General features: G+C 42.3%; 1 protein-coding gene across 1 annotated transcript; it reads right to left on the minus strand.

Moving 5' to 3' along the window:
- Nucleotides 1-263: 263 nt before the first annotated feature.
- Nucleotides 264-15,356, minus strand: LOC306747511 (histamine N-methyltransferase A-like; the record flags this gene model as incomplete). The annotated part of the gene is made up of 8 exons (XM_079230568.1): nucleotides 264-616; nucleotides 912-1,005; nucleotides 1,299-1,429; nucleotides 1,626-1,733; nucleotides 4,214-4,266; nucleotides 5,011-5,153; nucleotides 14,338-14,579; nucleotides 15,353-15,356. The coding sequence occupies 8 exons, from the start codon at nucleotides 15,354-15,356 to the stop codon at nucleotides 264-266; spliced, it is 1,128 nt and encodes a 375-aa protein (XP_079086694.1).
- Between the last annotated feature and the right edge of the window lie 447 nt (nucleotides 15,357-15,803).

A 15,803-nucleotide genomic window follows, 5' to 3' on the forward strand; every position in this document is an offset into this window, starting at 1 on the left:
TTAATGTTTTTTCTTGAATGAAATTTCTTTATCAGAAAGTTATATTGCTGGGCTACTAAAACACAATATTGAACAGGTTACGGCAATATAAATTAAAAAGAAAAACTTTAAACTGTTGAATGTCTGTCATCGAACATTTTATTTATTGATAATGTTGGTTTAGATACAGACACAATTAGGTGAAAATAGGCTAAAATGACTTGACTACTGCATGATCCAATAGCAGGGTCAAGTGAACGCATGAACCATTTTCATACGACACCTCAAGCATGAATGACTATGCAGCTAAAAGTACTGTTGAAGATAACCTTGCCATCTTTTTCAGTGCTGCACTTGCTTCTGAGAAGGTCTAGAATTCCTGCTCTGATCTCTGGGGTGAAGGACTGGTAGAAGTGGTCTTTTTGTGTAAAGAAATTCAGGAGATGCTCTCCGGTCTTGCTGCTTGGGTCGAAGCACTCCGTGATGTCAATGGTGTGGGGGAAGGCGTGCTCCTCATATTTCAGACCCTCGCTCTTCAGGTAGGCAATGACCTCGGCTGATGAGCGGTACTCATTGATGGCATCGACACCAAGCTCCTTCTTGCAAGTCTTCCACAGGATGTCCCAACTACAGTGAACTGGATATTAAATAAAGCCAAAAGAAATATATTGACAAACGACAACAAAAACGTCGATGCTACTTTGTTAGTCATGAGACTATTGGCCGTCTGAAGATCTTAAACAACAGTCAAGAGGGCTCACCAGTCCTCAACAAACATCCAAGAGGACACGGTTCTTCCAGCACAGCATTAAATTAGCCCGATGGCTGGGTTCATGAAGTAAGATGCAAATTGATACACGTTTTGCTCTTCAGTAAAGATTAAGAAACAGATGAAGGGTGGGAAGCAGTCTGGAAAACGTAGTTCTACTGACCTGCATTAAGAATGATCATCAGCCTGCCGTTGTTCTTCAGAAGGCTGCGGTAGAACTTGATGGTATCGCCGAGGTTGTCCACATAGTAGATCATCTGTTAAGGAGAGAGTTGTGAGCAACCTTTCATTTGATGTTTTGGATTAAGCTTAAAGCGTTTTCATTTTCAAACACCGTAGTTCTGTCACGGGACACTCGTCAGTGGAAACCACATTATGTGAATATTTAACATTTATCGTTATGCACTTCTGCTGATGTGCTCGCACTGAGTTCCAGCAGCAGCGGAGGATTTAGGGGAAGCTAAATATATCTCATGGCATACACAGTAAGACACATTCGGCATTACATCACTTTTGTTATACCTTCGGTTTAAAAATGAAGTCATAATACCTGAACCATGTGTATGAAGTCAAATTTCTTCATATCTCCCTTAGCTTTGACTTGTTTTTCATAGTCCTCACTTCTCATCAAATGCCAAGCAAATGGGATCTTCTGAAGGTTGGTGGTCTTTGCAACCAAAGCTAGAAGTTGTACATGAAAAAAACAAAACAGATAATGCAGCCAACACAATTAAGAAACAGTATTGTATGAGAGCATGCAATATAACAGATGACAATAGCTATAACCTAAAAGCAGATTATGATCAGATGACGACAAAGACACAAATCTAAAAATTATGAAACTAAATCACTCTGCGACATCCTGCATTTTGCGTACCTTTGAAGTTGTCTGTGAGTTGAGAGCTGTTGTCCACAATGTCAGTAGTGATCGGGACAGCAGGGAATGTAGACTGCAGCAGAGTGAGTATCTGGACATCCACCTCCCCTGGAAGAAACCAGGACATCTTCAAGGCAAGTTTATTTGTATAGCACATTTCAACAACAAGGCGATTCAAAGTGCTTCACATAAAACCATTAAAAGCATCAAACCATAATGCAGATTTAAAATCAGTTAAGAAAACATTAAAACAGTCAAAAAGCAAAATAAAAAATAAAAGTTGAATAAAAGGTGCAGTTTAAGAAATAAAATGCAGTAGTGAGATGCAGCAATTGAATCTGGTTCAATTAAAGGCAGCAGCAAACAGAAAAGTCTTCAATCTGGATTTAAATGAGCTGAGGGTCTCAGCAGACCTGCAGCTTTCAGGGACCTTGTTCCAGATATGTGGAGCAGAAAAGCTGAACGCTGCTTCTCCATGTTTAGTTCTGACTCTTGGAACAGAAAGTAGACCCGTCCCAGACGACCTGAGTGGCCGGGATGGTTCATAAGGTAGCAGCAGATCACAAACATACTTAGGCCCTAAACCATTCAGTGCTTTATAAACCAGCAGCAAGATGTTAAAGTCAATTCTTTGTTTGACAGGGAGCCAGTGCAAAGACCTCAGAACTGGAGTGATGTGATCCACTTTCCTGGTCTTAGTGAGGACTCGGGCTGCAGCTTTCTGATTGACTTTTTACAGAGGCCTGTAAACACACTGTTACAGTAGTCAAGTTTACTGAAGATAAATGCATGGACAAGTTTCTCCGGATCCTGTTGAGACAAAAGTCCTCTAACCCTTGATATATTCTTCAGGTGATAGTAGGCTGATTTTGTAATTGTCTTGATATGGCTGTTCAGGTTGAGGTCTGAATCCATAACTACACCTAGATTTCTGGCTTGGTTTGAGGTTTTAAACATTAGTGATTGAAGCTGAGCGCTGACTTTCAATCGTTCATCCTTGGGACCAAAAACAATTACTTCTGTTTTATCTTGATTTAATTGAAGAAAATTCTGGCACATCCAGTTATTGATTTCTTCAATGCATTTAGCCAACCCTTGTATGGGACTATAGTCCCCTGGTGATATAGTTATGTAGAGTTGTGTGTCATCTGCATAATTATGATAACACACTTTGTTGTTTTTCATAATCTGAGCCAGTGGAAGCATGTAGATGTTGAACAGAAGAGGCCCCAGTATTGAACCTTGGGGAACACCACATGTCATCCTAGTCAGCTCTAAAGTCTTCAGACTTTAGAAACCCATTGCCTCAGTGTAATGCTGCTTTATTGTGAAAACCTCATGCACCAAAATGTATTTGTTTGGAATATTGCAAACATTCCTGAAACAACAAATTTCAGGTGGACCTGTCAAATATACAGTGGGGAAAAAAGTATTAAGTCGCCACCAATTGTGCAAGTTCTCCCACTTAAAGATGAGGCCTGTAATTTTCATCATAGGTACACTTCAACTATGAGAGACGGAATGGGGGGAAAGAATCCAGGAAATCCCATTGTAGGATTTTTAATGAATTCCTCTGTAAAATAAGTATAAGTATAATAAGTATAAGTAAGTATAAGTAAAATAAGAACTTTTGTTATTGACCAAATACTTATTTTCCACCATAATATGCAAATAAATTATTTAAAAAGCAGACAGTGATTTTCTGGATTTTCTTTTCTCATTCTGTCTCTCATAGTTGAGGTATACTTATGATGACAATTACAGGTCTCTCTCATCTTTAAGTGGGAGAACTTGCACAATTGGTGGCTGACTAAATACTTTTTCCCCACTATATGCGTGTGAAAGGTGTTTGTTTCACAAACGTATCATTTTACATGAGAACAATGACTTGGATGTTGCCTGTCCAAACATGCATGTAATCTATGATCTTCTAGTGTCAGCTATGAATTAATTCCCAGAGTCAAAGTCCGCAGAAATGCAGAGTTAAGGAAAGGGTTCATAAAGGGCTCAAAGCGTCATGTAAGAGAGCCCACATAATCATAAATACTCAATGATTTGACAGAGGGACAGCCCTGAACCCTCATGGACTCTGCAGGAGCGCACCTTAAAGTCTGTGAGTGTAAAGATTGGGATTGGGCCTCTTTCTGGGAGCTTTCCCTCTTTCAGTGTAAGGCTGCCTGCGTATCTCAGTTTATTTTGTCTCATGCTCACTCAGTTGGTTTCCTGGTTTACAAACAGCTTTGTTATCAAAGCTTGCCTTTGTTCATTTCACGTGCCTGCCTGATGTCTTTTTATCTGGTCCGCATTTTGACCTGAAAGCTTGTCACAATGTTCATATGGGACAATTTTAATTGATAAACTCCAGGAAGATTTCTTTACATAAAAAACTTGGGGGGGAATTAAATACATTTTCAATGGCATCATTATAAAAAGCAAGGAGTGTATTCTCTGTTCTTTAAATAGAGCTGCTTCTTGAACATAAACCACACGATAATGCAATCCTTACACTCGCCAAACGAGCCAAAGTGACTTCAACTAACAACAACATGTGTCCAAGCAACAGTTACCAGTTGTATCTCGTCACATACCGCCACCACTTCCAACACCAAGAACATCCAGGCTGATTTTGTCTAATCCGATTCTGCAACATATGAGAGATGGAAAGGTAAAAGGATAATTGTTACTTACAATTAAAGCCAAAAATTACCTAACGGCACATAACTACACTTTACAGTATATGTGTGTTTCATTATGATGTTGACTTCACGTTACATTCTCTTACACGGAAAATAAATAATCTAAAAACGTGTTCAAAACGATAGTGAGGAACTTGCATTTAAAAGTAAAAGGCAATTCCTTCAGTTGAGAACACAAGTCGTGTCTCGTTTATTTTACATGTCGAAAAACAACACAAGATGGCGCTGCCCTCTAACCTAACAAGCATTGGGGCATACGTCAACCAGTCGAACTCTTAAGAGACCGCGATCCCGGAACAGTATTAGCTACGTGTATAATACATTACTTGAATAACTGCATGAAACAACAGTGTATAGAACCACACCAAGAACAAGGGTGAATTATGAAGTCACAGTCACGACAATAGTTTCTTAACCCCCAGGTCCAATACCAGTAGCTTTTATATATGAATATAAACAAATATATAAATAATATATATTTTATTATAAACGTATTATATTTATACTGAAAATTACACATTCTAATTTCTTTTCTGATTTGTTATTGTTGCTTTACTGACGTGCAGACAGTGGAAGAGCAGTGAAGATGACATTTTAAATATTTCTATTGTGGTTGCAGATTGCTGGGCAGAGGGAGAATGTCCTGAAAAACAAAATCAGTAGTCAGAGCCCTTACTCTTGGAAGTTACCTTTTAAATTCGCCAGGCAGGAAGTTGTGAAGAAATTTGAAAACGGCCTGGTGCTCTTCCGAGTGTTGCATGTAGACCTGAAAGTTTTGCACAAAACCTCCCTGATAACAAGTCGTCTTTGCTTCCTCAGCCATGACCGATTCCTGAAATGAGTTACACATGTCTTTGCGGGGGGGCACAACAAAATATGCAACAAAAAAACATCATAGTTATAATAATTATAATGCCGATATTATTTTAGTATAGAAATATTAGGCACCTTTTAGGCATGTGTACATCACAAAACAGGCAGAACAAGAGATACATTTAATTGCTCAAAAAAGTTACGATGGTGACACTCCCCCCAAAACAAATACACATTCAACTTCTCAAGATCGCCGTGGATGCCCTTCTCAGTGGCGAACTTTGACAGTAAGCTTAAAAAAAGATGGCCTCAAAAAGACAACAGGAGTCAGGGTCAGAAAAAAGGAAAAGAACGAAACTGCGAGATGATGCCCGTGCGTCTCTTTCAGGTAAGTCCATGTTTATCCATCCATCCATCCATCCATTATCAGCCGCTTATCCGGGGTCGGGTCGCGGTGGCAGCAGGTTCAGCAGGCCGACCCAGGCTTCCCTCTCACCCGCAACACTTTCCAGCTCATTCTGGGGGATCCCGAGGCGTTCCAAGGCCAGCCGGGAGATATAATCCCTCCAGCGTGTCCTCGGTCTTCCCCGGGGTCTCCTACCAGTTGGACGTGCCTGGAAAACCTCTATTGGGAGGCGTCCAGGAGGCATCCTGACTAGATGCCCGAACCACCTCAGCTGACTCCTTTCGACACGAAGGAGCAGCGACTCGACTCCAAGCTCCCTCCTGATGTCCGAGCTCCTTACCCTATCTCTAAGGGTGAGCCCGGCCACCCTGCGGAGGAAGCTCATTTCGGCTGCTTGTATTCGAGATCTCGTTCTTTCGGTCACGACCCAGATTTCGTGACCATAGGTGAGGGTTGGAACATAGACCGACCAGTAAATGGAGAGCTTCGCCTTCCGGCTCAGCTCCCTCTTCACCAGGACGGACCGGTACAGCGCCTGTTTTATTGCTGCAGCCGCACCGATCCGTCTGTCGATCTCCCGCTCCACCTTACCCTCACTCGTGAACAAGACCCCGAGATACTTGAACTCCTTCGCTTGGGGTAGGCAGTTTGTCCCCACCTGGAGGGAGCAATCCACCTGGAGGGAGCAATCCACCGGTTTCCGGCAGAGCACCATGGCCTCAGATTTGGAGGCGCTAACTCTCATCCCTGCCGCTTCACACTCGGCTGCAAAACCCCCCAGTGAATGCTGGAGGTCACAGTCCGAGGAGGCAAACAGGACCACATCATCCGCGAACAGCAGAGAGGCGATCCCGAGACTCCCGAACCGGATCCCCTCCGCCCCCTGGCTGCGCCTAGATATCCTGTCCATGAAGGTCACGAACAGGACCGGTGATAAAGGGCAGCCCTGGCGGAGGCCAACACCCACCGGGAACGTGTCTGACTTATTACCGAGGATACGAACACAGCTCCTACTGCAGGCGTACAAAGACCGGATAGCCCGTGCCAACGGGTCCGGCACCCCATACTCCCGCAGCACCCCCCACAAAAACCCCCGAGGGACCCGGTCGAAAGCCTTCTCCAAGTCCACAAAGCACATGTAGACTGGTTGGGCAAACTCCCAGGACCCCTCCAGTAGTCTTGCAAGGGTAAAGAGCTGGTCCACTGTTCCACGACCGGGACAGAATCCGCACTGCTCGTCTTGAATCTGAGGTTCGACAAGCGGTCGGAGCCTCCTTTCCAGCACCCTGGCATAAGCTTTTCCCGGGAGGCTGAGCAGTGTGATGCCACGATAGTTTGAGCACACTCTCCGGTCCCCCTTCTTGAAGATGGGAACCACCACCCCGGTCTGCCAGTCCATGGGCACTGTTCCCGACCCCCATGCGACACTGAAAAGGCGTGTCAACCAAGACAGCCCAACAATGTCCAGCGCTTTCAGCATCTCAGGGCGGATCTCATCCACCCCTGGCGCCTTGCCACCAAGGAGCTTTTTGACTACCTTAGCGACCTCTGCCAGGGATATGGGAGAAACCACCCCAAAGACTTCCGGCGCTGCCCCCTCTCCGGGGGACATGTTAGCCGGGTTTAGGAGTTCCTCAAAGTGCTCTTTCCACCGCCCGACGATGTCCCCAGTCCGGGTCAGCAGTTCCCCCCCCCTACTGAGAACAGCCTGGGGTAGGCCCTGCTTTCCCTTCCTGAGCCGTCGGATGGTTTGCCAGAACTTCCTTGAGGCCAACCGAAAGTCCTTCTCCATGGCCTCCCCGAACTCCTCCCATGCCCGAGTTTTAGCATCCGCGACCATGGCAGCTGCAGCCCTTCTGGCCTGCCAGTACCCGTCAGCTGCTTCAGGAGACCCCTGGGCCAGCCAGGACCGAAAGGCCTCCTTCTTCAGTTTGACGGCTTCCCTCACCCCCGGTGTCCACCACCGGGTTCTCGGGTTGCCGCCACGACAAGCACCGATGACCTTCTGGCCACAGCTCCGAGCAGCCGCGTCCACAATAGAGGCTTTGAACATGGTCCACTCGGGTTCCATGTCCCCAGCCTCCCTCGGGATTTGTGAGAAGTTCTTCCGGAGGTGGGAGTTGAAGACCTCCCGGACAGGATCCTCCGCCAGACGTTCCCAGTTCACCCTCACTACACGTTTGGGCTTGCCAGGTCTTTCTAGCCGACTCCCCCGCCATCTGATCCAACTCACCACCAGGTGGTGATCAGTTGACAGCTCTGCTCCTCTCTTCACCCGAGTGTCCAAGACATACGGCCGCAGATCAGATGATACGACTACAAAGTCGATCATTGATCTCCGGCCTAAGGTGTTCTGGTACCAGGTACACTTATGAGCCACCTTATGCTCGAACATGGTGTTTGTTATGGACAAACTGTGGCTAGCACAGAAGTCCAACAACAAAACACCATTCGGGTTCAGATCGGGCAAGCCGTTCCTCCCAATCACGCCCCGCCAGGTTTCTCTGTCATTGCCCACGTGAGCGTTGAAGTCTCCCAGGAGAACTATGGAGTCGGCAGGCGGCGCCCCTGTGCGCTGCTAATTTAATGGTTAGCCTATGCACAGTGTTGGGGTAGTTACTCAGAAAAAGTAACTAGTTACTTCTGAAAATTGTAACTAGATAACTTTACTAGTTACTGCATTTGAAAAGTAACTTCACTACTAGTTACTTTACTTTCCTTTTTTTAAGCAAATGTCCAAATTAACCGCAAAGATACATGGACAAACATCATGGCCCTTTCATCACTTTATTTTCAATAAAGGGCATCTCTTAGCTTTTCCACATAGTGTATTGTAAACATGTAAAACAAAATGGCATATAAAACTCAGCCATTAACTTGAACGAACATTAACCCTGTTCACACTGTCTGACCAAAGAAATATGCCTCACTTTAAAATCCACAAACAGGATACAAGAGGCTGTGTATGGTGGGGACATTCAGGTCAAACAGCATAACACATTAAAAACAGGCTTTTGGAAACATGAGACCCCACTAAACCAAATGGGGGCCGACTCCTAAGAACAAAACCAGCTTGTTATAGGAATCATTGTAGTGGGTGAAGAAAAATTAATGGCACTTTTTCCCCATAAAATAGAAACAGAAAATGCAATTAAATAAACAGAAAATCCACTTCATCTTTGCCTAAATAAACAGAAAGTGCACTATATCCTATGAAGTTTATCATTTTTCTCTATTCTTCAAAATAGCGATTGTATCGCATGAGTAAAAGTCTCTTGAATCTTTTATCCGACAGCCTGTTCCTCCTTGGGGTCAGAACAATACTGCCCAGGCTGAAAGCCTTTCCACAGTGTTGTAACTTGTTTTATTACATGATTTACTCTTATTGTGAAGAGCATGTAAACAGGAAGTGCTTTTACTTTGATGGCATAAAGTACAGTGATACGTGCTTGTTGACTCTAACTAATGTTGACGCTACGTGTGGAAAATATAAACATGTCTGGTGCAAGAGCGCGTTCTCAATCGCTTTATCAGTTGTAATACTGCAGTTCACCAGTAAAGGGAGTCCGTTCATACCAGACGTGTCTTGGTCCTCATTAGAAGCTCCACGTCATTACAGACAGGTGCACTTGATGGTATTGTAGTGTTGTATTGCTTTACAATATCCTAAATCCTAGGGAACATGGAGAGAACCTCCCAGTTGGATCCGGGCACTCCATCTCCTCCATTCCCCGCTTCCCTCCTTCTACGCACCAGCAGCTACGTCACTCAAATGGAGTTCTGTGATAGGTTGTTCATGCAGGAAGTGTTGTGTGACTCGCGCGCCGCTAAAAGAGAGCTTTTCGGACTGGTAAAAATGTCTTGAGTAACGTAGGAACGCGCGTTACTGAGGTCTAGTAAAGTAGTGTAGTTACCAATATTTTAAGTGTAATGCGTTACTTTACTTCGTTACCAATACAAGTAATTACGTTACTGTAATCCGTTACTTTGTAACTCGTTACCCCCAACACTGCCTATGCATACACCTCGAACTAGCTGACGTTATTGCTAATGTTAGCAGGGCTCTCAAGTTTTGAAGACAGGCAAGAGTGACGCAAGATCCCTTAGTACTGGGGGCACAGAAAGAATGGAAAAAAATAGAAAAATGTGTTTTATTTTGAAGAATGAGCGGATACATCCGTCTGTGCGTATGAGCCTCTTAGTCTTGCCACATGTCAAGAGGCTACGTGATAACGTTACCCCGAAAATGAAACTTAAATGTACGTTTCAACTCTGCTGGAGTGCCGGTGTTCTGGATTAAATTAATGGCAGAATATCCTGAAAACCTGCAAGCAACATCCAAACCATGAATGTGAATACAGATCGCGATCAGTAGTGTTGCATGCTGCTGGGTGTGGAAACCATGAGTGAGTAGGGACGCGAGGACTACTATAAATGTCAGTCAGTGATCATCAATAAAGTTGGCAGCTCTGCAGAGGTCTGTGACGAAATAGAACCGGTAGCTGTTGTTCGGATACGTTGTGCTTTGTTGAGGTCACTTTAGCTCAGTTACAAACTGTTGTGTGCAGTAGCAAAGCTCCAAGAGTGTAAGGGATTGCATTATCGTGTTATATACGTCAAGAAGCAGCTATATTTAAAGATCAAAGGAAAATACACTACCTTGATTTTTAAAATAAAGATACCATCGAAAATGTATTTAATTCCCCCCTCCTCCCCACGTTTTTAATGTAAAACAAAAAAAATCTTTCTAGAGTTTATCAATTAAAATTGATTATCATAGTTGAAGCAGGTCAGTAGAACTATGTTTCCCAGACTGCTTCCCACCCTTATTCATCATCTTAACCAGTTTCCATGTATTAATTTGCATTTTACTTAATATACTCAGCCCGATACTTACTCATTTAATTCTGTACTGGAAGAACGGTGTCCTCTTGGATGTTTGTGTTGAGGACTGGTGAGCTCTCTTGACTGTTATTTAAGATCCTCAGACAACCAATAGATCACAGCAGGAATTCTAGTGCAGCGCTGAAAAAGATGGCAAGGTTATCTTTAACAGTAATTTTAGCTGCATACGCATTCATGCTTGAGGTGTCTTATGGAAATAGTTTCATGCATTCACTTGACCTGCAGTAGTCCGTCATTAAGTAAAGTAGTCGCAATAACAACGGGTTCCGAGAAAACAAAGGGCTAGACGAGGGGGGCCGCGGATCACGTTGCCGAAAACGTTAGTTAGTAATGATAGTAAGTGATCAGGCATTGGTTAGGTTGTTAGGAGGAAGGTAGTTGGTTCTGGCACATTTATCAAGGAGGGATTGATGACGCACAATTGAGTGAGTATGACTAGGTAATTTTGAAAGCACAAGTCAGTTGGGGCATTGCAGAACAAGGGGGAACCTATACTCTTTTTTTGTCTGTTGCCAGCCGAAACCAACCGTTTGTTCATAAACTTGCTGTTTGTGAATAAATAGACGTGGAACACTTCATTGACCCGTCTCTGTCCATCTTTGATTCCTGGGGATTTCCTGAGTGAGCCATCCTACTGAGATTTGGTAGTACTCAGCAGAAGTCAAGAGCGTTATCCATTGGCGGGACGCCCACCGGCCGGGTGGGGCCGTTCATCAGCAAAATAGAGATTGAATTTACTACTACACTATGAAACAATGTCTCTTCAGCTTGACATATTGACTCGTGCAATGTATTGGTTAGATAAACAAACACAATGGTAGCTGCTGGCCTCACTATTTGTCTTCAGGCATATCACTCATGTATTGGCACCATCTTGAGGGAATCATCAGCAACTGTCTTAAATACAAGGATGGGCAGATCAAAGACAAAAATAATATATATATATATATATATATATATATATATATATATATATATATGTGGATCACCTTCACTCTGCGGCAATCCCTGCAATCACATCTAATGATAAACTGAACATGAAAAAAGTTGAAAGCTACATGGAAACAAAAATATAGGTAAATTTTTTAAATTGAATTTTTTTTCCAGTCTTTCAACTGATATGACTACAGAGAGTAAGGGCAGCGCAGCAATCACAGGCAGAGTCAGTTCTGCAGGTTTCAATAGGATTTTAATTAAACAAACATAAAACAACTCAAAACGTAGCTCGGTCCAGAGCTGTATCAGTTATTTACTGAACTACTGTCTTTTAGCCTGGCCGCTAGCCAACTTACCTGCTTAATTCTCAACCTTCACAAAGAGGAGACGCCTCTCTTCTCCTCTCATCGCATGTTCTTCTGCTCCATTTCCCCCCTTGGCTTTTGTAAGCCTCCCTGGAGGGGGGATCTGGATCAGGTCTGTCTCGTCCCACACCTGACCCCAATGCTCTCCTGACGAGTGGGTGGAGCCTTCTGGCTGGAATGTAGATTCCATCCACCACACCTCCCCTCAGGCCCTTACACTAGATTGAGGTACATTGGTCTCCCACTTTTCCGAAGAAAAGGGAAAATGACTTGTGTACGTGGTGCAGTCAAGAGCAATCAACCGGAGCTGCAGCCACAGTTCATACCGCTTAAATGCAGATAACTCTGTGTGGGGGCTCGAGTTTTATCTCTTGCAAGTTACCTTTTAAATTCTCCTGGCAGGAGGTTGTGAAGACATTGGAGAACGGCCTGGTGTTCTTCCGAGTGTTGCAAGTAGACCTGAACGTTTTGCACATGACTTTCATTATAACAAGTCGTCTTTGCTTCCTCCATGACTGATTCCTACAATGCGTTACACACAGCGGTTTGAAATCATAGCAATGATTTCTGCATGGAAAAACAACAACTATTTAAAAACTATCTTTAAATCGCTCCAGTAAGAATCAGTCATACATTGCAAGTATTCACCAATTAACTTCAAGATGCGCAGAGTAAGGGCTCTGATTGCTGCACTTGTTTGTCCGGACATTCTCCCTCTGGCCAGCAATCTGCAACCACGATAGAAATATTGAAATGTCATCTTCACTGCTCTTCCACTGTCTGCACGTCAGTAAAGCAACAGTAACAAATCAGAAAAGAAATTAGAATGTGTACCTATCTGCCATAAAAGTATAAATATAATAAGTTTATAGTATATATATGTATATGTTTATATTTATATATAAAAGCTACTGGTATTGGACCTGAGGGTTAAGAAACGATGTTATCGTTTTAACACGTTTTTAGATAATTTATTTTCTGTGTAAGTCAACATCATAATGAAACACTGCATATATACTGTAAAGTTTAGTTATTATGTGCTGTTGCGTAATTTTTGGCTTTTAATTGAAAGTAACAATTCTATCCTTTTCCTTTTCCATCTCTCACAAAATTAACTCTCACTCTAAGTTTGGGTTCACGAGGTCTGTCCAAACGCCTCCCACTTCATCAGATCCAACTCACCTGCAGGTGGTGATCAGTTCATATTTCTGCTTTCCTCTTCAGTGTCCAAGACATGCGGCAGCAGATCGGATGATACACATTTGTATTGTATTGATTATTGTATTGATTGATGTGCATGCATTTTTTGTATGCATTAGGAATAATTCCACAAATGATTGAGTATTTGGTTGTATTCATGATGAATCTATCATGGCATGACTGTTCTCGTGTTTTTCAGGTTTTTTGGAGAAGACCTTGTATCTTTTATCCACTTATCATGCACTTCCAACATATGGAAAGTGTGCAGCTGCCTGTTGGTCATGGACACCTGTAGCTTCTGAAAATAATGTGGTTGTTGAGACCAAATCTTATTTTTAATTGTGTGTAGTCATATCAGTGGAAAGACTGGAAAATATGTTTTCAATTTAAAAAATGTACACTAACATCGGGTGATTTTTACCCGTGCGATTGTGATTACATCATTTTCATTGTGTTGCTTTTGTCTAAGTTGCGTGGGTCCTTGTGTATCTTCATGCTGCTCACTGGCGTCATCAAAGGTAGTCTCTCTGCTCCAATCCCTGTTTTTTTGAAAAGCCACGTGTTCGGGTAAAATATACCCGACATTAGTGATAGAGGGTAAAACAATTTTGGGTGGATATTACCACTTAAGGGAGACTGTGCCTTCACCGGACAAGGCTCACATGTCCCCGGAACGTGTGGGACCAGAGAACATGTTCATGGTTCCATTATTTATATTTATAATCATGTTTCCTTGACAATTCCCTAATTTTTCACACGATTGAGCCTTTTTTAGGGTCAACCATGATACCTGTTTTTGTTTTATGAGAAGTTCTATGGGGTAAAATAAAGGAAGAGTACTTCTATTTGCCTTGTATTGTGGTATTTTGATGGGACGTATTTTTTAATCAGGTACATTATATCAGGTAAAATATACCCGACGTTAGTGATGGTGTTACTATTTGCAACGTTAGTGTTCTAGGGTTAAAACTACAAGTATGTTGTTAAATCTGCTGCAAATTTCACATTCACTATATGAACTGGTTGTTTTTTAATAAGGGGATCTATGACTATCACTCCAAGGTTGTTGCTGAAGATAACTTTACCGTTGGACTCCACGCTACAGTCTGGGTGCCGAAGAAACTCTAAAACACCAGCTTTCAGTTCAGAAATCCCACCTGAGCAATGCATGAGACTAGTTCATATATGTAGAAATAAATTGTATTTATTGATAATGTTGGTTCACATACAGACAAAATGAAGTGAAAATAGACTAAACTGACTTGACTACTGCATGATCCAATAGCAGGGTCAAGTGAATGCAAGAAGAGAAATCAGAATGCATGAACCATTTTCCATAAGACACCTCAAGCATAAATCAGTATGCAGCTATTATTATTGTTGAAGATAACCTTGCCATCTTTTTCAGTGCTGCACTTGCTTCTGAGAAGGTCTAGAATTCCTGCTCTGATCTCTGGGGTGAAGGACTGGTAGAAGTGGTTTTTCACTGTCAAGAAATCCAGGAGATGCTCTCCGGTCTTGCTGCTTGGGTCGAAGCACTCCGTGATGTCGAAGGTGTGGGGGAAGGCGTGCTCCTCATATTTCAGACCCTCGCTCTTCAGGTGGGCAATGACCTCGGCTGATGAGCGGTACTCTGTGATGGCATCGACACCGAAAAGATTAAGAAATCAGCCATGACTGATTCCTGGGCACCACAAAATATACAACAACAAAAAAATCATCATAGTTATAATAATTATAATGCCGATATTTTAGTATAGAAATATTAGGCACCTTTTAGGCATGTGTACATCACAAAACAGGCAGAACAAGAGATACATTTAATTGCTCAAAAAAGTTACGATGGTGACACTCCCCCCAAAACAAATACACATTCAACTTCTCAAGATCGCCGTGGATGCCCTTCTCAGTGGTGAACTTTGACAGTAAGCTTAAAAAAGATGGCCTCAAAAAGACAACAGGAGTCAGGGTCAGAAAAAAGGAAAGAACGAAACTGCGAGATGATGCCCGTGCGTCTCTTTCAGGTAAGTCAATGTTTAATCATTGTTAAATACGGGAAATGTGCGCTGCTAATTTAATGGTTAGCCTATGCATACACCTCGAACTAGCTGACGTTATTGCTAATGCTAGCAGGGCTCTCAAGTTTTGAAGACAGGCAAGAGTGACATATATCCCCCGGGAGCCGTTGACGGGGTATATATTTATATATATATACGCACACATATACATACATACACATATATATATATATATATATATATATATATATATATATATATAGATATATATATATATATATATATATATATATATATAGATATATATATATATATATGCCCCCGGGTCAGAACAACAGTTACCGGTTCTATCTCATCACATACCTCTGCAACTTGCAAAGGTAATTACCCATATGTCCCTGTGGGGACGGACGTCACATACCTTTTGTAGCTTGCAAAGGTAATTACCTATATATCCCTATGGGGACGGACGTCACATACCTTTTGTAGCTTGCAAAGGTAATTACCTATATATCCCTATGGGGAGGGGCGTCACATGCCTCTGCAAGTTGCAGAGGCATGTGACGCCCCTCCCCACGGGGACATATGGGTACATACCTCTGCAACTTACAAATATAATGCATTTATACTATATATATATATATATATATATATATATATATATATATATATATATATATATATATATATATATACGTATATATATATATATATATATATATATATATATATATATATATATACAAATATATTTATATATAAAAGCTACTGGTATTGGACCTGAGGGTTAAGAAACTATATTGTTTTGAACAGGTTTTTAGATTATTTATTTTCTGTGT

Source organism: Taurulus bubalis (genome assembly GCF_910589615.1).
Source record: "Taurulus bubalis genome assembly, chromosome: 15".
Lineage (NCBI taxonomy): Eukaryota > Metazoa > Chordata > Actinopteri > Perciformes > Cottidae > Taurulus > Taurulus bubalis.